Consider the following 27397-nt stretch of genomic DNA (forward strand, 5'->3'; position numbering starts at 1 on the left):
GTACAGAAACCTTTGCTTGCAATTACAGAGATCATACGTTTCCTGTAGGTCTTGACCAGGTTTGCACACACTGCAGCAGGGATTTTGGCCCATTCCTCCATACGGACCTTCTTCAGATCCTTCAGGTTTCGGGGCTGTCGCTGGGCAATACGGACTTTCAGCTCCCTCCAAAGATTTTCTATTGGGTTCAGGTCTGGAGACTGGCTAGGCCACTCCAGGACCTTGACATGATTCTTACGGAGCCACTCCTTAGTTGCCCTGGCTGTGTGTTTCGGGTCGTTGTCATGCTGGAAGACCCAGCCACGACCCATCTTCAATGCTCTTACTGAGGGAAGGAGGTTGTTGGCCAAGATCTCGCGATACATGGCCCCATCCATCCTCCCCTCAATACGGTGCAGTCGTCCTGTCCCCTTTGCAGAAAAGCATCCCTCCCTTGAAATTATGTTCAGATCCAATTAACAGATTGGAGTTTGTATATTGTGTGACTAGGCCTACTGATAAACTGTGATTTTAGTTGAGAGTTGGCAAAAAAAATATGTTTTTCAAAATTAGATTAGGAGATTATAGTGTTAAATAGCCTTGGCTTTTCTAACACTTGGGGCGTGGTTAGGACACGTCTACATTCTGCAGATAAACAACTCGACAGGCTAAAAGTGAAACTGTTGCTATACAATTGTTACTCCATAGCAGCCTAGCCTATTATCACTTCACAAACATTGAATATACTTGATTCAAAAATAGGTAAGTTGTTCATTTGAATGATTTATTTGTTATCAATGTACAATTTGTAAACCTGTCTTCCGGATAATGATGGACATAATGAAGTAAGCTGGTAGGCTACAGAATGTCTTGGTTGTTTTATTAGACTTGTTGGACAAGACGTTCAAGGTTTGCTCAAAGACAATATCTTGCAATGAGGCATGACTGATTTAATACAACAATGTAGGCCTAAATGTCTTCTTACCAATAATGAACAGTAGCCTAATTTTAATAAAATTGTTTTACAAGTACACCTACCCAGTTTTTTTTTCTGAAGTTCCTTTAATGTGCCGAGAATGTACCAAAGCCAAGCAACTATCCTTCAATATTCCCAGGGAAGGATGTTTGCAAAATAACCATAGGACAACAACACTCTCACCATACTTTATGGTTCTTAGAACATTTTGTGCTAGCTGAGAAGTCTGTATTGAAATGTTAATTCCTTGGTGGTCCTCTTGAGGACATCACGATTCAGGCTCTAATTATCTGACATGCTTCAGAAGGTTGATCACGTCATCACCTATTTTGTTAAATTACGGATAAAATATGAAAGTGAGAGGGGATTTTGTATTGGGACTTTTATTTGTAATTATATGTGGATTAATAAATAGTAACCCAATTGGGATACATTCACTTTAACCACAGATCTAGCCAGTGGTGGGAAAAGTACCCAATTGTCATACTTGAGTAAAAGTATAGACACCTTAATAGAAAGTTTCTCAAGTAAAAATGTACGGATATTCAGGGGCACACTCCAACACTCAGACATCATTTACAAACCATGCATTTGTGTTTAGTGAGTCCGCCAGATCAGAGGCAGTAGGGATGACCATATGTTTTCATGATAAGTGTGAGAATTGGACCATTTTCCTGTCCTGCTAAGCATTCAAAATGTAACGAGTACTTTTGGGTGTCAAGGAAAATGTATGGAGTAAAATGTACATTATTTTATTTTGGAATGTAGTGAAGTTAAAGTAAATGTTGTCAAAAATATGAATAGTACAGCTACCCCCAAAAAATGACTTAAGTAGTACTTTAAAGTATTTTTACTTAAGTACTTTACACCACTGGATCTAGCCTCAGATTACCATAACCCCAATACTGATCTGCCATCAATGATGAAAAACATCTCACCCTATCGGATTGTCTTCTGTCCAGTTGCTAGGCTACCTGTTCCATAGGTCCACAGTCCCTCATTCGATTTGCAGCCCAAAGCTTTAGTCGTAGTGTCCTGTTCTAGTCCTAGGCCCTACTGTATGTCTCATGCCCAGTTAGGCTCCAAGTCTCCAGCAGTTTGTGGCCATAGTAGTAGCTGGCTATGAGTCCCCTGCCTGGTCAGGCCCTAGGCCTCCTGCCCTGTTAGGGTCTCAGCAGCCTGACCCGGTGGGCCTGCTCCCTTCAGGCGTGTGCACCCGAGCCGGTACCCTCCTGGCCTCCATGCATGGTCCCGAGGATTTACACTGCTCCACTATTTACACTTGCCCACACCTTTGATTATATCACTTTTATTGCTCAGAATTCTATTGAAGGAAACATAAGCAGAACAGCAAAGGGACCATGAGGTTGAAGTCTACCTCTAGTTAGTGTGTTTCTGTCATGTCATGTCGAGAAGAGGATGCAAACCATTTTCTCAAGGACCACTCTGTAAAGGGACAATGACAGAAATGTTTGTGTCCTCTTTCTCTCTTACTTTTTGACAAGCAAACCCACTCTAATTCTCTCTTTCTCTCTCTCCATCTTTCCACCTTTTCCACCTTGCCCTCCCTCCTTTCTAGAGTAAATCATAACCATGGAGACACTGAACGAAATTGATCACCTCCAATCATCTGGCTTTGGTAGACCCCGACCAAGACACGGGCTTCAACTCCTTCACTGGTTCACCCACGACTACGTCAAATTCAACAAAAACGGTGAAATGGTGACAGTGTGCAATCCTACGAATGCGGCGTTCGGCTTCCACCGCTTCTTCGACAACATAGAGGAGCATGATGGCCAATGTAATCAACTGCTACCAGACCAGGGTTTACCGTACTACGAAGTGGGCAATCTGAATGCCCCAGGGTCTGAGAACCTACCGCGTTATGTCCGCAAAAACCGCACAGGACACAATGATGACAGCAACATAGACCGGATCATCATCAGCCTCCAGTCAGACCTGGTGTTGGACAGGATCTACGTGACCCAACATGATCATCACAGAGGTGCATTTGACCCTGAGCGCACCTATCGCATCAGTAAGGGGTTGGTCAGTATCATTCGTAATCTGGAGCTGGATGAACTCCTGGAACAGACTGGATACTCTTAAGACTTTTCCCCCTGGCCAAGGGCATATAGACATAGGCATCGTACACATATTTCTATTTGAACCTAATATCTGATCAATATCTTTAACTGAATTATTTTATTTCTTAAGAATGTATAATAGGCATGGGTATGACATCATGTCTTTGATATTTCCCATCCATTATACGTTGTAGGAAATTGTGAACGTTTTTATTTTGATAAAAGGCCTTGGTTTCAGATGTTTCAAGTTTTTTGTTATTTTCCCCCAACAATTTCACCTGCAATAGTTATTGCCACACTAGTCAGAACTAGGAAACTGTAGTTATACATGTGCCGCATTCAACCAATTAGCAAGTCAGAAATGTCTGAGTTCCGACTAGCACGTGAACACGGCATAAGTGTGTGTGTTGGGGGGATTCATGTTTCTAATAAAGGACATGATTAGCTAAGTAGTTGTTTTTTATTTAAAATGTTTAGTACAAAATGTATCAATAACATCAGTCTCACCACATCAACACCATACTTTGAACAACAGCCTGTACTGTACTGTTTGACCATTATATCATTATTCAAATAAAATCAAACTATATTTTCATAGAATAATGTTTTACAAAAGTAAATTAATCACATATCCATTTCTCTGAAACCTGGGTCGTTCCACCAATTAGAAGCTTTTTGAGTAGTGTAACATAATTTTAACATTGTCATAAAGAGCTAAGGGCCCGGGTGTAAGAGTCACACAACCAGCGCTGGACATGGAGCCAACATGGAGAACTTAACTTGCAATTTAAATAACTTTTCTATCCCTGCAATTTTGTGTTTACCAGACTCACGTAAGTTGCTAGCTGACCAAGATCCGTTTTATTTAAGTAACTTTAACTAAAGTCTAAGGGCCCGGGGCTGGGTTTCTACTAAGCTAACATATGGAATTATTTTAAGATGGTCATGCCAAGGATAATTTTGCTATTTAATTTGGACTTCTAGGGCCCTTTTATGTATGAAAATGTACAGTATATACTGAACAAAAATGTAAACGCAACATGTAAAGTGTTGGTCCCATGTTTCACGATGTGAAATAAAAGATCCCAGAAATTTTCCATTCGCACAAAAAGCTTATTTCTCTCAAATTTTGTGCACACATTTGTTTACATCCCTGTTAGTGAGCATTTCTCCTTTGCCAAGATAATCCATCCACCTGACAAGTGTGGCATATGAAGAAGTTGATTAAACAGCATGATATTTACACAGGTGCACCTTGTGCTGGGGACAATAAAAGGCAACTCTAAAATGTACAGGTGCTCCAGATTTTTATTTATTTTTTATTTAACCTTTATTTAACTAGGCAAGTCAGTTCAGAACAAATTCTTATTTACAATGACGGCCTACACCGGCCAAACCCGGACGTCTAAAGTTTTGAGAGAGCGTGCAATTGGCATGTTTACCAGAGCTGTTGCCAGAGAATGTAATGTTTATTTCTCTATCATAAGCTGCCTCCAACGTCATTTTAGAGTATTTGGCAGTACGTCCAACCGGCCTCACAACCGCACACCACGTGTAACCACACCAGCCCAGGACGTCCACATCTGGCTTCTTTACCTGCGGTATCGTCTGAGACCAGCCACCCGGACAGCTGATGAAACTAAGGAGCCGTTTTGTGGGGGAAAACTAATTCTTACTCCCCAGTGGGTGGCCCTTGCTCCCAAGTGGGTGGGCCTATGCCCTCCCAGGCCCACCCATGGCTGCGCCCCTGCTCAGTCATGTGAAATCCATAGATTAGGGCCTAATGAATTTATTTCAATTGACTGATTTCCTAATATATGAACTGTAACTCAGTAAAATCGTTGAAATTTTTGCATTATGCATTTATATTTTTGTTCAGTATATTTTTGAAATTATTTGATGAAACATTTAGTTTGGCCTTACTGTTATTAGCCTATTGAAACACATTGAATAACAGATTCTTACATGGAAAAAGAGTCCAAAAATTAATCATAATTAGGTATGTTTTTGAAGTGTCTGTCCTATATCTGAGAGATATAAGAAAGCTCATAATTATTTTATTTTCTTCCCAGTACCAGGTTACCTTCAGATGAGTCTCATGACGCTCGAGGGGTGTGAGGGCAAATTCTGTTAAACCTTAGTAATGCTTGTATACTAGAAGATCTTTCCTTAAGCCTAGTTGCTTGGGCATTAAGGTTGAAATTGTTAAAGAAACCAGATCATATGAGATGGAATTGTGCGTGCATTAGAATAATCCTGTTTTAACTGTTTTGTGTGTAGCATAAGAACTTACAGTTGAAGTCGGAAGTTTACATACACTTAAGTTGGAGTCATTAAAACTCGTTTTTCAACCACTCCAAAAATTTCTTGTTAACAAACTATAGTTTTGGCAAGTCGGTTAGGACATCTACTTTGTGCATGACACAAGTAATTTTTCCAACAATAGAACTGTTTGGCCATAATGACCATTGTTATGTTTGGAGGAAAAAGGGGGAGCTTGCAGGCCGAAGAACACCATCCCAACCGTGAAGCACGGGGGTGGCAGCATCATGCTGTGGGGGTGCTTTGCTGCAGGAGGGACTGGTGCACTTCACAAAATAGATGGCATCATGAGGAAGTAAAATTATGTGGATATATTGAAGCAACATCTCAAGACATCAGTCAGGAAGTTAAAGCTTGGTCGCAAATGGGTCTTCCAAATGGACAATGACCCCAAGCATGCTTACAAAGTTGTGGCAAAATGGCTTAAGGACAACAAAATCAAGGTATTGGAGTGGCCATCACAAAGCCCTGACCTCAGTCCTATAGAAAATGTGTCGGCAGAACTGAAACAGCGTGTGCGAGCAAGGAGGCCTACAAACCTGACTCAGTTACACCAGTTCTGTCAGGAGGAATGGGCCATAATTCACCCAACTTATTGTGGGAAGCTTGTGGAAGGCTAACTGAAACGTTTGACCCAAGTTAAGCAATTTAAAGGCAATGCTACCAAATACTAATTGAGTGTATGTAAACTTCTGACCCACTGGGAATGTGATGAAAGAAATAAAAGATGAAATAAATCATTCTCTCTACTATTATTCTGACATTTCACATTCTTAAAGTAACGTGGTGATCCTAACTGACCTAAGACAGGGAATTTTGTCATAGAAATATTTGACTAAAAAATAGTCAACTCAAAAATATATCTCAAGAGACTGGAGCTTGTGAATCCAGAAATTAGACTTTATTATTGCGTAACACAGCCGAGCCACTCCATGGAACGGCTCTCTCTCTTTGGCTTAGAGATCTCTTATATACACACACAAATGCACAGTCATGTATGCATAGCTTACAAAGCTACTCCCCTTAAGATCACTGATTAACATATTTTACTGCCACGCCACTATCATCTTTGAAAGTCCAATAACACATGTTGTTTACTCCAAAAGGCCATGGGCGCTTTTGCCTCTTTTCCTTATCTCATTATATTGGTGGCATGGCTCAGACACTTAAAAAAAAAAAATACATACTTCATCAAAGCATGTTTACACATTGTATTGACTATATTCCTTATTTAGACATGCATCTGGACTTATAAAATGTCAATCATGTTTACTATATTTTATATTTTACATTTCCCAACATTTTCCTTAATGATATATACAATATTAACATACAATTCCCCCTTTGGGACATTCCAACAATGTCCCAAATCATACAAAGATTAGTTTTTTTATGAATGTAAGCATGCGCATTTACTTATTCTTATCCTTGCCATATGTGGTTACTTTTCATATGCATATATTTAAACCAATATATATTCCTCATTGTTTGACCCATCCTGATGAGGACCCAGAGCCCAGTCAGGTATTGGATACAAGTTTGGAAGGTTTTCCTCTAAATTAACCTCCCAAGTTTTTCTATTAGGCTTTGCAACCATGTCAGGCCCATCCACCCCCAGGAACAACTTCATACAAACATTCAGGATTCCCAAATTCCCCATATTAATTTACCTACTGTCATGGCGCTCCCTGAACTGGGTGTATTTCTTCATGAACATTGCTCCCCACTTTTGTTTAGTTATAGCATTTCCCATATATGTGTTAGTATCCTATCACATCAACATATGCAACTTTGTCTTAACAATAATATCTAGGACATATTAAGAATGGTGTCAATATCTTTAGCTTACATAACCTTTTTCACCCATATCACAAGTATTATAACAATCAAAATAATCAATATCAATATCTAATCCATTAATTGCAATGTCAACATCACTAAGCATTAATATGAATAAGTTATTCAGATCAATCAGTCCACTTATCATTTATAATCTTAATCAAATTAATTACCCAAAACAACTTTGGAATGACAATTCTTAGTTAGTCACCTTTGTTCCATCATTCAAAGTTAAAACTCTCACCTTGGCACATATTGACACTGGCGGAATGTATATTTATATTATAATAATTATAGCATTAACTTCCTCATAACGAGAATTACAACAGATCAGTATCTTAATGCAAAAATATAAAGGCAACATGTAAAGTGTTGGTCCCATGTTTCACGATGTGAAATAAAAGATCCCAGAAATTTTCCATACTCACAAAAAGCTTATTTCTCTCAAATTTTGTGCACACATTTGTTTACATCCCTGTTAGTGAGCATTTATCCTTTGCCAAGATAATCCATCCACCTGACAAGTGTGGCATATGAAGAAGTTGATTAAACAGCATGATATTTACACAGGTGCACCCTGTGCTGGGGACAATAAAAGGCAACTCTAAAATGTACAGATGCCACAGATATTTATTTATTTTTTATTTAACCTTTATTTAACTAGGCAAGTCAGTTCAGAACAAATTCTTATTTACAATGACGGCCTACACCGGCCAAACCCGGACGTCTCAAGGTTTGAGAGAGCGTGCAATTGGCATGTTTACCAGAGCTGTTGCCAGAGAATGTAATGTTTATTTCTCTATCATAAGCTGCCTCCAACGTCATTTTAGAGTATTTGGCAGTACGTCCAACCGGCCTCACAACCGCACACCACGTGTAACCACGCCAGCCCAGGACGTCCACATCTGGCTTCTTTACCTGCGGTATCATCTGAGACCAGCCACCCTGACAGCTGATGAAACTAAGGAGCCGTTTTGTGGGGGAAAACTAATTCTTACTCCCCAGTGGGTGGCCCTTGCTCCCAAGTGGGTGGGCCTATGCCCTCCCAGGCCCACCCATGGCTGCGCCCATGCCCAGTCATGTGAAATCCATAGATTAGGGCCTAATGAATTTATTTCAATTGACTGATTTCCTAATATATGAACTGTAACTCAGTAAAATCGTTGAAATTTTTGCATTATGCATTTATATTTTTGTTCAGTATATTTTTGAAATTCTTTGATGAAACATTTAGTTTGGCCTTACTGTTATTAGCCTATTGAAACACATTGAATAACAGATTCTTACATGGAAAAAGAGTCCAAAAATTAATCATAATTAGGTATGTTTTTGAAGTGTCTGTCCTATATCTGAGAGATATAAGAAAGCTCATAATTATTTTATTTTCCTCCCAGTACCAGGTTACCTTCAGATGAGTCTCATGACGCTCGAGGGGTGTGAGGGCAAATTCTGTTAAACCTTAGTAATGCTTGTATACTAGAATATCTTTCCTTAAGCCTAGTTGCTTGGGCATTAAGGTTGAAATTGTTAAAGAAACCAGATCATATGAGATGGAATTGTGCGTGCATTAGAATAATCCTGTTTTAACTGTTTTGTGTGTAGCATAAGAACTTAAAGTTGAAGTCGGAAGTTTACATACACTTAAGTTGGAGTCATTAAAACTTGTTTTTCAACCACTCCAAAAATGTCTTGTTAACAAACTATAGTTTTGGCAAGTCGGTTAGGACATCTACTTTGTGCATGACACAAGTAATTTTTCCAACAATAGAACTGTTTGGCCATAATGACCATTGTTATGTTTGGAGGAAAAAGGGGGAGCTTGCAGGCCGAAGAACACCATCCCAACCGTGAAGCACGGGGGTGGCAGCATCATGCTGTGGGGGTGCTTTGCTGCAAGAGGGACTGGTGCACTTCACAAAATAGATGGCATCATGAGGAAGGAAAATTATGTGGATATATTGAAGCAACATCTCAAGACATCAGTCAGGAAGTTAAAGCTTGGTCGCAAATGGGTCTTCCAAATGGACAATGACCCCAAGCATACTTCCAAAGTTGTGGCAAAATGGCTTAAGGACAACAAAATCAAGGTATTGGAGTGGCCATCACAAAGCCCTGACCTCAATCCTATAGAAAATGTGTGGGCAGAACTGAAACAGCGTGTGCGAGCAAGGAGGCCTACAAACCTGACTCAGTTACACCATTTCTGTAAGGAGGAATGGGCCATAATTCACCCAACTTATTGTGGGAAGCTTGTGGATGGCTACCTGAAACGTTTGACCCAAATTAAACAATTTAAAGGCAATGCTAGCAAATACTAATTGAGTGTATGTAAACTTCTGACCCACTGGGAATGTGATGAAAGAAATAAAATATGAAATAAATCATTCTCTCTACTATTATTCTGACATTTCACATTCTTAAAGTAACGTGGTGATCCTAACTGACCTAAGACAGGGAATTTTGTCATAGAAATATTTGACTAAAAAATAGTCAACTCAAAAATATCTCTCAAGAGACTGGAGCTTGTGAATCCAGAAATTAGACTTTATTATTGCGTAACACAGCCGAGCCACTCCATGGAACGGCTCTCTCTGTGGCTTAGAGATCTCTTATATACACACACAAATGCACAGTCATGTATACATAGCTTACAAAGCTACTCCCCTTAAGATCACTGATTAACATATTTAACTGCCACGCCACTATTCTCTTTGAAAGTCCAATAACACATGTTGTTTACTCCAAAAGGCCATGGGCGCTTTTGCCTCTTTCCCTTATCTCATTATATTGGTGGCATGGCTCAGACACTTTAAAAAAATAAAATGCATACATTCATCAAAGCATGTTTACACATTGTATTGACTATATTCCTTATTTAGACATGCACCTGGACTTATAAAATGTCAATCATGTTTACTATATTTTATCTTTGACATTTCCCAACATTTTCCTTAATGATACATAAAATATTACCATCGTTTTTACTAGGATTAAATGTCAGGAATTGTGAAAAACTGAGTTTAAATGTATTTGGCTAAGGTGTATGTAAGCTTCCGACTTCAACTGTAAGTAGGGAAGCATGTCCCATGATGTTCTTGGGACACAGTCAAGAGCTGACAGACGAGACTTATGGTTTCCTGTTAGTCTTAATCTACTGAAAACAAAGCAAAGTGTTAAACCCTGCACACCAGTAATAAAGCTGTTGTCCTGGCCCGAGCCTGCTGCTGGGCGAAAGGTTCATGCTTGTGTTTGTGTATGTGTGTGGGTGTAAAACTTCACATCATCTAGGCAGACAGCGAAAGACGCTTGCTTGTCCGGTTTGGGGAACTTTTAATCTACTTTTGATGAACTGTCTGGAGAGATTTCCTGTCGCTCTGACGTTCTGTTGTCCTCACTAGAACACTAGAATAACCAGCAGTTGCTACAGAATGAGACAACCTTTTTCATAGTTAGTCTGTACCCTGTACCCTAGTTTGGTCTTAATCCTCCACACACATACACATACCAAGATCATGTGTTTTTTGTACATGCTTGCATAAGACAGCTTGACTATATAAGGTTTCTGTACTCCTTGTGTCATAGAGCTCTCTGCTTTTCATATCAGAAGTGCATGGCCGACCAGCATCATTATTGCAATAATTAATTAACAAAAAATGTATAATTGTTTGAAGAAATAACAAAGTCTCTCCTCATTGGTTCGAATTTCCACGACAGGGGGTCGTACAGCAAAACACCATCATGTTCATGAGAGTCTCATCTTTCCATACAGGGGTCATATTAGTACAGACGTTTTCGTGAGAAGACTGATTTTCGGGATGTCTCCTGGTCTGACAAACACCGCTGTAGCTCTGCCACCTTCCACCACAGATGCGGAAGGCCGACATCGGCGGATGCGGTAGATTGAGACGCAGCCCATGCAAAAAAAACAGATATCTCTAGCTTAAACAGACGGATTGTGCTGGGGACTTTTTAAATGATAATTAGATTGACACATGGGTGCGTCAATCCATTAAAAAAACACCCTTTCCCACCTCAAGAGGTTAAATAAAAAAATACTATAGTAAGTGCCTATTAAGTGCCAAATAAAGTAACACGGTTGACAACTTCCTCTTAAATCAGCCAAAAATCCCCTTGTGATGCATTTACACTATGATTTGACTATTAGATGTCTCTTTTGAAACAAATATTTAAAAAGGAATAGTTACACCATATTAAAACGAGAGTTCAGTTCACGTAACAGGGTTGACCTTAAAATGAGGGACAGGTTGTAGTTTTTTTACCTTAAAATGAATCATTAATAAAGCATAATCTTCAGAAAGGACTTTGTCAAAGCAACCAAATAACTAGGGCTTTACAATGGTGAAGATGTAGTGTATGGAAATTATGACTGTTTTAAATGTTTTTCATGAAGAAATGGAATGTTGGTTATGTTAGTATCAAAAGGCAATGTTTAGTATAATGTAACATATAATAGACAGGAAGTGTATTGTAAAACTGGCCAGAAGAGGGAGCCCATCTTGTTGCATTGGTTATAAATAGGGGTACACGAAGAAGATAGGACAGAGCAGACATTAGAATTGGAGGACACTGCTCTCCGGACCTTGCAAGTCTGTTACTCATGCTGAAGCTTGTGATCTGAATAAACCTTATGATCAACGTTCAGTATGAGCAGACTCCTTTTTGTTCATCAGCAAGGACGACCACCATTCATCATATACGACAAAGACTTTAAGAAATGTTGGGGTTAAGTGGGTTAAAATCTTCCTAGAAGTCACAGAGGATGCAGAGGGACATATGTCTAAATGCTGATTTAGAGTTGCTTTGCTTTCTTAATAGTCTTGTCAATATCCTGTTTCTTATTCTCATCTCCTGACAGAAGATCTCTGTCTTTAATTGTCTTCCTTCTTTCCACTATCTTACTGTTTTATTTCTTTGTGGATGAACAGTATATACATGTTGAGGTTAACCTTGTAATTTAAGCTTTTTCCACATTCTCCACATTTAAATGGTTTCTCTTCCATGTGAATCATTTTATGTTTGGTTAGGTCACTCTTTTGCTTGAAGCTTTTCCCACAGTCACCACAGCTAAATGGTTTCTCTTCCGTGTGAGTCAGTAAATGAGAAGTTAGGTTCCTCTTCCTGTTGAAGCTTTTCCCGCAGTCACCACAGCTAAATGGTTTTTCTCCTGTATGATTCTGGATATGATCCATGAGGTGCGATTGAAGCCTTTTCCACAGGACCCACAATGAAATGGTTTTTCTTCTGTGTGAATCAATATATGTTTGGTTAGTTCTACCTTCAGCTTAAAGCTGTTCCCACAGTCTCCACAGCTAAATAGTTTCACCCCTGAATGAATCCTCGAGTGCATCTTCAATCGGCCAACCTGAGTGAAGCATTTGCCACGGTCATGGCAGCAATGAGGTTTTTTACACGTGGTGCTGTTTGTTTTAGGTTTCATCAAAGGTTTGAGATCCAACAATTTAGTCACTCCCTCTGTCCTCCACAGTCTGGGTTTGAGGAAGATCACATTCACTTTGCACACATGGAGGAGTGAATATGAACTCCATGATGTCAGCCTCCAGTCCTTGAAGCTGCCATACATCCTGACAGGTCCTCATTTCCTCCTGTTCCTCTTTAATCTGTGTGGGTTCGAAATTGGCCGAGACAGGCGTTGGGGGTTTCCTGCAAGCATAAGCACCCGCTTCATTTCTTGAACATGAAAATGAGTGAAAGGTTGGATGCAGTAATAATGAGTTTTTATTTTTATTTTTTAGTATTTTTTGCAGTGTTTGATTAATTTAGTACGCACATAATGATGTATCTCCTCTGTAGTTTGTCAAATGCAGTGTACAGTGGCTTGCAAACATATTCACCCCCCTTGGTATTTGTCCTATTTTGTTGCCTTACAACCTGGAATTAAAATTGATTTTGGGGGGGGTTTATATCATTTGATTTACACAACACGCCTACCACTTTGAAGATGCAAAATATTTTTTTATGATGAAACAAACAAGAAATAAGACAAAAAAACAGAAAACTTGAGCGTGCATAACTATCTGTCATGCCACAGATTCTCAATTTGATTGAGGTTTGGGCTTTGACTAGGCCATTCCAAGACATTAAAATGTTTCCCCTTAAACCACTCAAGTGTTGCTTTAGCAGTATGCTTAGGGTCATTGCCCTGCTGGAAGGTGAACCTCCGTCCCAGTCTCAAATCTCTGGAAGACTGAAAGAGGTTTCCCTCAAGAATTTCCCTGTATTTAGCGCCATCCATCATTCCTTCAATTCTGACCAGTTTCCCAGTCCCTGCCGATGAAAAACATCCCCACAGCATGATGCTGCCACCACCATGCTTCACTGTGGGGATGGTGTTCTCGGGGTGATGAGAGGTGTTGGGTTTGCGCCAGACATAGCGTTTTCCTTGATGGTCAAAAAGCTCAATTTTAGTCTCATCTGACCAGAGTACCTTCTTCCAAATGTTTGGGGAGTCTCCCACATGCGTTTTGGCGAACACCAAACATGTTTGCTTATTTTTTTCTTTAAGCAATGGCTTTTTTCTGGCCACTCTTCCGTAAAGCCCAGCTCTGTGGAGTGTACGGCTTAAAGTGGTCCTATGGACAGATACTCCAATCTCCGCTGTGGAGCTTTGCAGCTCCATCAGGGTTATCTTTGGTCTCTTTGTTGCCTCTGATTAATGCCCTCCTTGCCTGGTCTGTGAGTTTTGGTGGGCGACCCTCTCTTGGCAGGTTTGTTGTGGTGCCATATTCTTTCCATTTTTTTAAATAATGGATTTAATGGTGCTCTGTGGGATGTTCAAAGTTTCTGATATTTTTTTTTATATCCCAACCCTGATCTGCACATCCACAACTTTGTCCCTGATCTGTTTGGAGAGCTCCTTGGTCTTCATGGTGCCGCTTGCTTAGTGGTGCCCCTTGCTTAGTGGTGTTGCAGACTCTGGGGACTTTCAGAACAGGTGTATATATACTGAGATCATGTGACAGATCATGTGACACATAGATTGCACACAGGTGAACTTTTTTAACTAATTATGTAATTGGTTGCACCAGATCTTATTTAGGGACTTCATATCAAAGGGGGTGAATACATATGCACACATCACTTTTCCGTTATTTATTATTTAGAATTTTTGAAATAAGTTATTTGTTCCATTTCACTTGACCAATTTGGACTATTTTGTGTATGTCCATTACATGAAATCCAAATAAAAATCAATTTAAATTGCAGGTTGTAATGCAACAAAATAGGAAAAACGCCAAGGGGGATGAATACTTTTGCAAGGTACTGTACATGCTGCGAGAGATGAAGGAGGGGACAAGAGGCAAGAACATCAATCTCATCTTCATGACGATTTGCAACCACATGTGCAAGTAATTGAAGATCTCATTTACTTTAACATTTGAATAGCAGTTTTCACCCTAAATATTTTTTTACATTAACATTTGAACCATCACTTTTTAGAGAAACTTTCCTGAATTGAATAATGGGACCAAATTTGTTGTGCCTGTTTTCCATGCTTTTGGACATGACTTGCCATGTCAGGTACTTGAATATGATCATTAATATTGTCAGTAGGTATTTATTCATGTTTTATAAGGTTTAACCAAATAACCCTTTTACCATGGTATGATGTGTTGAATTTCATCTAGAAATGTAAAGATACAGTGCGTTTGGAAACTATTCAGACCCCTTCTATATTTCCACGTTGTTACGTTACAGCCTTATTCTGAAATTGATTAAATACTTTTTTCCCCTCATCAATCTACACACGATACCCCATAATGATGAAGTGAAAACAGGTTTTTAGACATTTTAGCAAATGTATAAAATAAAACTGAAATACCTTATTTAAATAAGTATTCAGACCCTTTGCTTTGACACTCGAAATTGAGCTCAGGTGCATCCTGTTTCCATTGATCATCCTTGAGATGTTTCTACAACTTGATTGGAGTCCACCTGTCGTAATTTCAATTAATTAGACATGATTTGGACAGAAGAACACCTGTCTATATAAGGTCCCAGAGTTGACAGTGCAAGTCAGAGCAAAAACCAAGCAACGAGGTCGAAATAATTGTCCGTAGAGCTCAGAGACAGGATTCTGTCGAGGCACAGATCTGGGGAAGAGTACCAAAACATTTCTGCAGCATTGAAGGTCCCCAAGAACACAGTGGCCTCCATCATTCTTAAATGGAAGAAGTTTGGAACCACCAAGACTCTCCTAGAGCTGGCCCCCCCGCCAAACTGAGCAATCGGGGGAGAAGGGCCTTGGTCAGGGAGGTGACCAAGAACCCGATGGTCACTCTGACAGAGCTACAGAGTTCCTCTGTGGAGATGGGAGAACCTTCCAGATGGACAACCATCTCTACAGCCCTCCACCAATCAGGCATTTATGGTAGAATGGCCAGACGTAAGCCACTTCTCAGCAAAAGCCCACTTGGACTTTGCCAAAAGGCACCTAAAGACTCCCAGACCATGAGAAACAAGATTCTCTGGTCTGATGAAACCAAGATTGAACTCTTTGGCCTGAATGCCAAGAGTCACATTTGGAGTAAACCTGGCACCATCCCAACAGTGAAGCATGGTGGTGGCAGCATCATGCTGTGGGGATGTTGTTCAGCGGCAGGGACTGGGAGACTAGGCAGGAGGGAGGGAAAGATGAGCAAAGTACAGAGAGATTCTTGATTAAAATCTGCTCCAGAGCGCGCAGGACCTCAGACTGGGGCGAAGGTTCACCTTCTAACAGGACAACGACCCCAAGCACACAGCCAAGACAACGCAGGAGTGGCTTCGGGACAAGTCTCTGAATGTCCTTGAGTGGCCCAGCCAGTGTCCGGACTTGAACCCGATCTAACATCTCTGGAGAGACCTGAAAATGGCTGTGCAACAACGCTTCCCATCCAACCTGACAGAGCTTGAGAGGATCTGCAGAGAAGAATGGGAGAAACTCCCCAAATACAGGTATGCCAAGCTTGTAGCGTCATACCAAAGAAGACTCGAGGGTGTAATTGCTGCCAAAGGTGCTTCAACAAAGTACTGAGTAAAGGGTCTGAATACTTATGTAAATGTGATATATCCGTTTTTTATTTGTAATACATTTGCAAAAATGTCTAAAAAACAGTTTTTGCTTCCTCATTATGGGGTATTGTGTGTAGGTTGACGAGAGAAAAAAAACTAATTTAATCAATTTTAGAATAAGGCTGTAACATAACAAAATGTGGAAGACGTCAAGGGGTCTGAATACTGTCCGAATGCACTGTATGTCGACGGTGCTGGTCTGGCAGATGGGGAGCAGATGGAGAGGCTGTGGTCATATCTGAGGCACTTTGGGAAGTTCACCAAAGAGATGACACCGTCCCATCGTATTGACCTCCTGACTGATGCCTTTCTCCACCATGGGAAAAATATGCGCCTGTCAGGAGCTGATGTGGATGTGGTGTAGGAGTCAGGCGCAGGACACAGAGGCTAGTCCAACAGCCTGCCCGAACAAGGAGGAGCAGCCTCGGCCGAAACCGTGACAGTACCCCCCCCTTGACGCGCGGCCCCAGCCGTGCGCCGACCCCGGCCTCGGGGACGACCAGGAGGACGCGGAGCAGGGCGCGTAGGGTGTCCACGGTGGAACTCCGTCAGGAGAGACGGGTCTAGGATGTCTCTCCTCGGCACCCAGCACCGTTCCTCCGGACCGTACCCCTCCCACCACACGAGATATTGGAGACCGCCCATCCGACGTCTCGAATCCAAGATGGACCGAACTGTCACGGTTTCGGCCGAGGCTGCTCCTCCTTGTTCGGGCAGGCTTCGGCGGTCATCGTCCCCGGAGTTCTAGCTATCACCGTTTGATGTTTTCGATGTCTGTTTGGTTTTGTCTGATTGTGTACACCTGTTTCCTGTTTGGTTGATTATGTCTCCTATAAGTTTCTCGTTTGGTTAGTCTTGTGTTGTGTGTTATTGTCCGCCTGTCCGTAGGAGCTGCGAGTTTCTGCTCTGTTTATTTTGTTTTGGTGTTTTTACGCACAGTTTGCGTAATCGCTCGCCTCTGTTTGTTTCGAGGCCCGTATTTTGTATTTTGTCACTTTTGACAAGTAAAGTCTGTTGGACTAGCCTCTGTGGCCTGTTCCTGCTCCCTGCACCAAGCCAATGGTGTGCCCACCCGGTCCCTCCCCTGTTGTGTTTGGTTGGCGCGGTCGGAGTCCGCGCCTTTGGGGGGGGTACTGTCACGCCCTGGCTCTGGGGACTCTCGTATGTTGAGCCAGGGTGTTAGTTTCTATGTTTTGTGTTGTAGGTTGTGGGTCTAGTTTTGCATTTCTATGTTGGCCAGGGTGGCTCCCAATCAGAGACGGCTGTAGCTCGTTGTCTCTGATTGGGAGCCATACTTAGGTAGCCGTTAGGCATTCGTTTGGTGTGGTTTCTTGTTCCGTATGGTGTGCATTGTAACCAAGGACTTCACGTTTCGTATCGTTTGTTGTTTTGTTCGTTCAATAAATAAGTATGTTCACATTCCACGCTGCGCATTGGTCCTCTCTTCCCGACAAGCGTGACAGCGCCAGAGGCAACCTTAGTATACTTGAAAACGTTATTCATTTACTTGATGCTGGTTGACTATAGTGATGTTCCTAACATTTCCTGTGTTTTTGTTTAAGTGGACTCTCTGTCATAGAGGCCTTCCCGAGCAACAGAAGTTGCAACAGAGACAGAAAGGGAAATGACAGAAATTGTACTGTCTCTAACAGGTACACCATTGTATAAATTCTCTAAGCATAGACTTTCAGTATTGATTACAATTTGTTGTCACATCTGTCAATATTGTTATGTTTTAGGAACAACACTGGACACCATTAGGGATTGTGGCAGGAATGTCAGTGTCATCCTTGAGAGTTGAAAACCTGCTCTGTGCTGGGAGGAGAAATATGTTGCATTGCTCCAGCAACATACAATTGCAATGTATGTAATTAATTTCAAATTACTAAACAAAGTTTTAATTTTTTGACATGCTTTATTGTATGCCCTCCCTAATCAATTTTTTCAGGGTACAGCAGGAAATTTGCATGTGTTGTTTTGCAAAAGATACTGGTTAGTGTTTTCTTTTCTTCCAGAAGTATATGGGGATTTGTAGAGATTCCAGTGTTATATTCTTTCTTTATAAATTTTTGAAGAATGATGTTTTCTGTTGTTGGATGCATGTGGGGACCTCAGATGTTTTTGTTTATTTCGTTGAAGCTTAGGGATATTGGGTCTAGGCAGGGACAGAGAGAATCCACAGGAGGGTCCGATGGGTTGACCAGTCTGAATGTGGACATTTTTTATTGTATTTTGTTTTCTGAGGTTTTCATGTGTATTCAATTGCATCATAGCTTAAAATGCATTGATAAAGATTTATAAATTGATTTGGAGTACTTAGGTGGTCGCCTGGGGCAGAGGGGCCGTGAGAGAATTTTCCTGTCTTGATTGATTGATGGATATTTGGAATGAAAGCTGCCAGACAGGTTTTTCACTCTTACACTCCATAACAATTTATTTACACTCCATAACAATTTATTTACACTCCATACAAAAATCTGTATAAATAAAAATGTGTTTACTCTCCATAAATGTTGGTTTATTGGTAAAGTTACTCAAGAACAAAAATTGTTATTTGTCATAATCCTATTATTTTTGTTTTCGAGACTTAATTAGTCTCGAAGGGGGGAAATATGTAGTATCTGAAAGTCTATGATTTTGCTGACGTTTGCAAATGGTGTGATCGATGAACTTTACTCTGCTTTGCTGAAACATCTGGAAAGCATTACTACATAGGCTTCTTGGAATAGAGGACATTTGGAGATATGATTGGTCTATCAAAAACCACCCATCTTATGTTACATAGGATATAAATACCATGTTTTGAACAAAGGAGGAGAGAATAACACATTAGAGATTGTGTAAGTTGTTCTCCGGATTTCTGCAGGAGTCTGTAAATTGATACTGTAATCTTTGATGTAATAAACCATTATAATCAAGGACAGTGTCAGCGGATTCCTTGTCTACACAGCATATCAGCATCGTTGTCTTGACACCACACAGGCAAATATTTTTTATATAATTTTGGACTGCACACCAGACAAGAGCAAAACAGAGCAGATGACCATGGTGGTGCGTTTTGTTTCAACGGAGGATGATGGGTCAGTGCGCACGAGAGAGCACTTCCTAGAGTTTAGTGAGCTGCTTGACGCAATGGGGGCGGGCATGACCGAGTTGCTCATCTCAAAACTACAGAAACATGGCATCGCCATCATGGACATGAGAGGGCAGGGTTATGACAACGGGGCGAATATGCGGGGGAGGCACAGCGGAGTTCAAAAGAGAGTGCAGGATATCAATCCAAGGGCCTTTTTTTGTGCCATGCAGCGCGCACTCGCCGAACCTGGTTCTCTCTGATGCAGCATCGTGTTGCTAGGAGGCGGCTGAGTTATTTTAACACCATCTAATAGATTTATACATTTATACAAGGTTGGAGACAAACAGCATTGTCGCAAAGATGAACAACTTTGGCTTCATGTGCGCAGTGGTCATTTGGCATGACATCTTTTGTTCGAAGTGAACATCACCAGTAAGAGTTTGCAGGCGGTGAGTTTTAACATTTCACTAGCAGTGGCTCAACTGAACTCAACCAGGGTATTCCTCCAAGGCTACTGCTCGGATGCAGCTTTCGCTGGCGCTTTAGCAAACGCAAAATAGTTGGCAGAGGAGATGGGTATTGAGCCCTGTTTCCCAGTGCAGCCCACGGTCCGTCCCAGGAAGAAGAGGAGTCTGTTTGGCTACGAGGGAGAGGATGAGCCGGTGACTGACCCTCAGCAGAAATTCAAAGTACATTTCTTTAATCAGATTATTGATTCTGCTATCCAGTCCGTCAAAGAGCGCTTTACGCAGCTCGAAGAGCATAGCAGTATTTTCAGCATCCTGTACAACATCCCCACCATCAAGGACATGGACACTGCAGCACTTACCAGGGACTCCGCAACACTGGAGAGGGCCCTTACATACGGGGATTCCAGGAACATCGACTCAAAAGTGTAATCAGGGTAATGAGCTCAAAGTATTGAGCAGGAGACTGGACAGTGAGGCAAAACCACTCGACGCACTGGAGTGCATATCCAGACACCAAATTGCCTCCTTGTATCCTAATGCCTTTGTTGCCCTGAGAGTTCTTCTCACACTCCCGGTGACAGTGGCAAGTGGAGAGCGCACATTCTCCAAGCTCAAACTCATCAAAAACTACCTGCGCTTTACTATGAGTCAAGAGAGACTCAATGGACTCGCCACCATATCAATTGAGCACGAGTTGTCTTACAAAATCAACCTCCAACAAGCAGTGCATGCTTTTGCTGCCAGGAAGGTCAGGCGAGTCAACTTGTCTTTGATTAAAAGGTAAGCGTTGATCATACACTCGCATTAATTTGTAAGATTATTCAATTATCTATCACCGGTTAACTTTTTTTTGTTTTTTGTATAGACTACATCCTAATCTCGCTCTCTCACTCTCTTTCTCTCTCTCTCCCCCTCTCTCTGTCTCTCTCAGATGATTTGATTTCAGGACCATGGACAGCTACCGAGATAAAACATTGCTGACTGCAGAGGAAAGAGGCCACTCTAGGCGGAGACTAAATAAATAAATGCTGAAAATGATATTGGACAATCAAATTCACTATGTAAAGAAACTAAATTCGTTAAGGCTGTGTCATTGACATAAAGCTTATTTCACACTGTTCCAGCGAAACGAGGCCCGCCATGCATTTATGAAAGCACTTGTTTCTAAAGCTCAAATGATCTCACAATTTTTTACAGTTTTACAGGAATATTTAAATATATGTTCAATATGTTATATAATAGTGTTATTTTTATTGTAATTGTAACAATTATGGGATCGTGCCATGTGGGATAACAGGTGGCATATTATTACTAAGAAACTTGGTTTCCTACTGTAGGTAGTTGGCTGCAAAGTGATAGCAACATTGTAACTCTCCGATGCAGGGGTTAAAGTAAAATTCCCTTCTGCCAGGTAAGGGACCTCCTGTATGTGCACGTGTGCACCAACATTTTTTATGTGCAAAATCATAGAATTAAATATATAATTGGAGCCTACCTGTTTGACAGACACAATTATGCTATCCATAGATGTCGGTAAAGCCAATACTGTCGCATGCACTGATTAAATAACTTGGTGCCTGGGAAGGGCTTGGTGTGTTTGGTTAAAACCAGGGCTCGAATTGAGTGAGAGTATCACCTACCCTTTGTTAAAGAAAAGGGCAAAAAGGATATCTATTGTTTGCTTTTTATTTGGAAATAAATGCATAAAACATATCCAAATTATATGTATTTTAGCCCACACTTATCAGGCACTAATTTGCAGCTTTTAAGTAAGAGCCAATAGCTGCAAGGTCGCTGGTTCAAACCACTGAAGGGTTGCTGAAATCAAATGTAAGTAATACCTAATAACGGTCCAATAAACTGCCTATGAAGCACTTATGAACTACAAATTAGTGCCTAAAAAGTGTGGGCTAAAATACAGTGTTAGTTTGCCATCCTACTCTGACCTGGGCTTTAAATGACTTTATGTGGTCATCAACTCTTCTTTCCCCAATGTCTTCAGTCATCTGTCCTTTATCCCTTGACTCCCTGAGCTCCTCAGTCATCTTCTGGAATTTCCTCCTCTCCATCTCACCTAAACTCCCCCACTTGCCACTGAGGGTTGTCAGGTAAGCTGAGGTGACTATATTGTATACTGATGTCAACTATAATAGAGGATATTGTCATGGTGAAAGTGTCGTGAGCTATTGGCTTACAGGAACAATACAGGATCACCTTCAAACTGCTCATGTTTACCTACAAAGCATTCAATGGAGTGGCACCAACATACAGTACCTTACTGACCTTCTGAACCCCTACATTCCGACCTGCTCACTGCACTCCTGTAACAATGGCCTCATCATCATCCCTTGCACCAGGCTCCGCTCCATAGGAGACGTTGCTTTTAGCAGTGCAGCCCCCCAAAATAGCACACAAAAACTGATGATAACTGGCATGAATCTCCGGTTTTATCGTAAAGATGCGATGGTACAAGACAGTGGGCGCTCTTGCTCCAGCACCACGGGATACATTTCTACCGTGACACAGATCTAAGGCGAGCACACCATGTTGTTTCACTATTTAACCAGATATTCAACTGACTAACAGGCCAGAATAGTTTAATTGTAAGTATGGTAAAAGTATGACCTCCAGCCGGGATCAGCTCGCCTTCTCCCTTGGCACGTCTCCCTTAATCTATGACCTTTGTATGTATTTCTGTTTCTAATTTAAAGTGAAAGATAATAAGTACAGTGGGGGAAAAAAGTATTTAGTCAGCCACCAATTGTGCAAGTTCTCCCACTTAAAAAGATGAGAGAGGCCTATAATTTTCATCATAGGTACACGTCAACTATGACAGACAAAATGAGAAAGAAAAATCCAGAAAATCACATTGTAGGATTTTTTATGAATTTATTTGCAAATTATGGTGGAAAATAAGTATTTGGTCAATAACAAAAGTTTCTCAATACTTTGTTATATACCCTTTGTTGGCAATGACACAGGTCAAATGTTTTCTGTAAGACTTCACAAGGTTTTCACACACTGTTGCTGGTATTTTGGCCCATTCCTCCATGCAGATCTCCCCTCTAGAGCAGTGATGTTTTGGGGCTGTCGCTGGGCAACACAGACTTTCAACTCCCTCCAAAGATTTTCTATGGGGTTGAGATCTGGAGACTGGCTAGGCCACTCCAGGACCTTGAAATGCTTCTTACGAAGCCACTCCTTCGTTGCCCGGGCGGTGTGTTTGGGATCATTGTCATGCTGAAAGACCCAGCCACGTTTCATCTTCAATGACCTTGCTGATGGAAGGAGGTTTTCACTCAAAATCTCACGATACATGGCCCCATTCATTCTTTCCGTTACACGGATCAGTCGTCCTGGTCCCTTTGCAGAAAAACAGCCCCAAAGCATGATGTTTCCACCCCCATGCTTCACAGTAGGTATGGTGTTCTTTGGATGCAACTCAGCATTCTTTGTCCTCCAAACACGACGAGTTGAGTTTTTACCAAAAAGTTCTATTTTGGTTTCATCTGACCATATGACATTCTCCCAATCCTCTTCTGGATCATCCAAATGCACTCTAGCAAACTTCAGACGGGCCTGGACATTTACTGGCTCAAGCAGGGGGACACTTCTGGCACTGCAGGATTTGAGTCCCCGGCGGCGTAGTGTGTTACTGATGGTAGGCTTTGTTACTTTGGTCCCAGCTCTCTGCAGGTCATTCACTAGGTCCACCCGTGTGGTTCTGGGATTTTTGCTCACCGTTCTTGTGATCATTTTGACCCCACGGGGTGAGATCTTGCGTGGAGCCCCAGATCGAGGGAGATTATCAGTGGTCTTGTATGTCTTCCATTTCCTAATAATTGCTCCCACAGTTGATTTCTTCAACCCAAGCTGCTTACCTATTGCAGATTCAGTCTTCCCAGCCTGGTGTAGGTCTACAATTTTGTTTCTGGTGTCCTTTGACAGCTCTTTGGTCTTGGTCATAGTGGAGTTTGGAGTGTGACTGTTTGAGGTTGTGGACAGGTGTCTTTTAGACTGATAACAAGTTCAAACAGGTGCCATTAATACAGGTAATGAGTGGAGGACAGAGGAGCCTCTTAAAGAAGAAGTTACAGGTCTGTGAGAGCCGGAAATCTTGCTTGTTTGTAGGTGACCAAATACTTATTTTCCACCATAATTTGCAAATAAATTCATTAAAAATCCTACAATGTGATTTTCTGGATTTTCTTTTCTCAATTTGTCTGTCATAGTTAAGTGTACCTATGATGAAAATTACAGGCCTCTCTCATCTTTTTAAGTGGGAGAACTTTTTTTCCCCACTGTATATATTGGTGATAGGATCATTGTATGAGAATTAGCGCTGAAGATTGTGTGATATTATTGCGGAGCGCTCCAATGGCGATTATAGAGATGTGACTCTCTAATATTGGTGCTGAAAGATATTGGTGCTTCAGAAAAAAAATCTGCTGTCTATTTGAAATCTATCTCAGGCACATCAGATACAACTGATTGCATTAGGCTGTATCAAGGGCTTTGTGATTCATTGGCCAGATAATTCAGGTGTGATAGTGGCAGGCTGGGTGCCTGGGCCTTTAGCTCCTATTCCAAACACTACCACCAAAAACCAAACCCTTACCCTAAATCGGGTTTGTAACCTCTTCCCAACCCCTCCTTCCTCTTTTTATCTGTCCTGTTTTGTCTGGTCCTTTGATTTTAGATTGTTTAGATTTTATATTGCACTGTTGATTGATGCACTTGATTTATGGTGCTCTGTAGCTCAATTGGTAGAGCATGACGCTTGTAACGCCAGGGTAGTGGGTTCAATCCCCGGGACTACCCATACGTAAAAATGTATGCACACATGACTGTAAGTCGCTTTGGAAAAAAGCGTCTGCTAAATGGCTTATTATTATTATTATTATCGAAGAAAAAAAGAAGAAAAAACATACAAAAAAGAATGTCGTTGTGAGAGTGTGATTTGAAGGAGTCAGGCGCAGGAGGGTAAATCACCGAATACAGAGTTTATTCCGTAGGACACAGTTACGCTGGATAGCGTCAACAAAATACAGGCACACGGGGAACCAGGTGTGTGTAATTGACAAGACAAGACAAATGGAATGATGAGATATGGAGCGGCAGTGGCTAGTAGGCCGGAGACGACGATGTAGAATTGGTAAAGGTTGTAACTTACCCGCTGGGAGTTGCCTAGGTGCCTAGGTATACTTTGGGCGCACACCGAGCAGAAGGAGACATACACCCTCACGTCCTTAGCCAAGGTAGGCCACCAGTACTTTCCGGTCAGGCAGCGCACTGTACGACCGATACCTGGGTGACCAGAGGAGGGTGACGTGTGTGCCCAGTAGATCAGACGATCACGGATATGAGCAGGCACGTACCGCAGCCCAGCTGGACACTGAGGTGGAGATGGATCTGTGCGTAACGCCTGCTCTATATCCGCGTCCATCGCCCATTCTACCAGCGCCACAATGCAGGAAGCCGGGAGTATGGGGGTGTTGTCTCTGGGCCTCTCCTCTGTGTCATACAGCCGTGACAATGCGTCTGCCTTCACGTTCGCAGTGCCGGGATGTATGACAGTGTTAAATCGAACCGGGTGAAGAATAGGGCCCACCTGGCCTGGCGAGGATTCAGCCTCCTCTCTGCCCGATGTACTCCAGGTTACGGTGGTCCGTCCAGACGAGGGAAGGGTGTTTCGCCCCTTCGAGCCAATGCCTCCACACGGTAAAAGCTCGGACAACAGCCAACAGCTCCCGATCACCAACATCGTAGTTCTGCTCCGCCGGGCTGAGCTTCTTAGAGAAGAAGGCACAGGGGCGGAGCTTGGGTGGCGTGCCCGAGCGTTGAGATAGGACAGTGCCTATCCCTACCTTGGACGCATCCACCTCCACTATGAACGGTAGTGATGGATCGGGTTGGACCAGTACCGGGGCTGAGGTGAACAGACCCCTCAGTTTCCTGATGGCCAGGTCAGCCTCAGCAGACCAGCTGAGCCGGGACGCCCCACCCTTCAACAGAGATGTAATGGGAGCTGCGACCTTGCCAAAGCCCCGGATAAACCTACGATAGTAGTTGGCAAAGCTCAGAAAGAGGTGCACCTCCTTAACCGTGGTGGGGAGTCGGCCAATTACGCACGGCTGAAATGTGATCCCCCTCCATCTCCACCCCTGAGGTGGTGATGCGGTATCCGAGGAAGGAGGCGGACTGCTGGAAAAACATACACTTCTCTGCCTTGGCATAAAGGTAATTCTCCAACAGTCGGGCCAGGACTTTGCGAACCAGGGACACATGCTCGGCGCACGTAGCGGAATACACCAGAATGTCATCGATGTAGACCACTACACCGCAACCAAACATGTCCCGAAACACCTAATTCACAAAGGACTGGAAGATGGATGGAGCATTCATCAAACCGTAGGGCATCACCAGGTATTCATAATGCCCCGTGGTTGTGCTGCATGCTGTCTTCCACTCATCCCCCTCCCGAACACGCACCAGGTTGTACGCACTCCTGAGATCTAATTTGGAGAAGAAGCGCGCCCCATGCATTGACTCGATCACTGACGGAATGAGGGGGAGAGGATAACTAAACCTGATCGTCTCCTTGTTCAGTGGTCGATAATCAATGCATGGGAGATCGCCGTCTTTCTTCTTCACAAAGAAGAAACTCGAGGAGGCGGGTGAAGTGGACGGACGTATATACCCCGGGCGCAGGGACCGCGACGTATGTTTCCATAGCCGCCGTTTCAGCCTGCGACAGGGGGTACACATGACTCCTGGGAGGAGTGATGCTGGAGAAGTAGAGCTCCAGTTGGAGGAGGAATCCTTGGCAGAGCGCCGCCTTCCCGTCGAACTCCCGTGGTTGGGATATCTGGATCCCCTCCGGGTGCAGGGGTGTGGGTGGCTGGATCCGGTTGACCAGCTGGTCTCGAAATATCGGGTCCTCTCCTCTCCAGGTGTTGGACAACCTGAAGAACCCTGATCCATCGCTTTCCCCCAAAGCTGGCCAGCATCGTGGAATGCTCCTGGACCCGTGCCACAACTCCAGGCATGCAGCTCCTCTCCCGCTGACTCCATAGTTACGGGTGTGTGATTCTGTGAGAGTGTGATTTGAAGGAGTCAGGCGCAGGAGGGTAAATCACTGAATACAGAGTTTATTCCGTAGGACACAGTTACGCTGGATAGCGTCAACAAAATACAGCCACACGGGGAACAATATCCCCGGAAATACAAGGTACGGGTAGCTCAACCGAGCTACACTCAACTCACAAATAACAATCACCCAAAAGGACAATGGGGGCAGAGGGAACACTTATACATGTACTAATGAGGGGATATGAACCAGGTGTGTGTAATTGACAAGACAAGACAATGGAATGATGAGATATGGAGCGGCAGTGGCTAGTAGGCTGGTGACGATGAACGCCGAAGCCTGCCCGAACAAGTCGTGACCGTCGTTGGCCAGTTAATATCATTGTTTAAATAATACTCTTACTTTAAAACCACCTTTAAAAAATATCCAGCAGGAAACAGTCTTATTTGAAATGAGGAATATATA

The 27397-nt window shown here is 42.3% G+C and overlaps 1 protein-coding gene across 1 annotated transcript; it reads left to right on the plus strand.

Moving 5' to 3' along the window:
- Positions 1 to 627: 627 nt before the first annotated feature.
- Positions 628 to 4089, plus strand: LOC121558525. Its single transcript, XM_045217661.1, has 2 exons — positions 628 to 741; positions 2535 to 4089. The coding sequence occupies exon 2, from the start codon at positions 2549 to 2551 to the stop codon at positions 3062 to 3064; it is 516 nt and encodes a 171-aa protein (XP_045073596.1). The 5' UTR covers positions 628 to 741; positions 2535 to 2548; the 3' UTR covers positions 3065 to 4089.
- Positions 4090 to 27397: the final 23308 nt, after the last annotated feature.

This window comes from Coregonus clupeaformis, unplaced genomic scaffold, assembly GCF_020615455.1.
Source record: "Coregonus clupeaformis isolate EN_2021a unplaced genomic scaffold, ASM2061545v1 scaf1167, whole genome shotgun sequence".
Classification (NCBI taxonomy): Eukaryota; Metazoa; Chordata; class Actinopteri; order Salmoniformes; family Salmonidae; genus Coregonus; species Coregonus clupeaformis.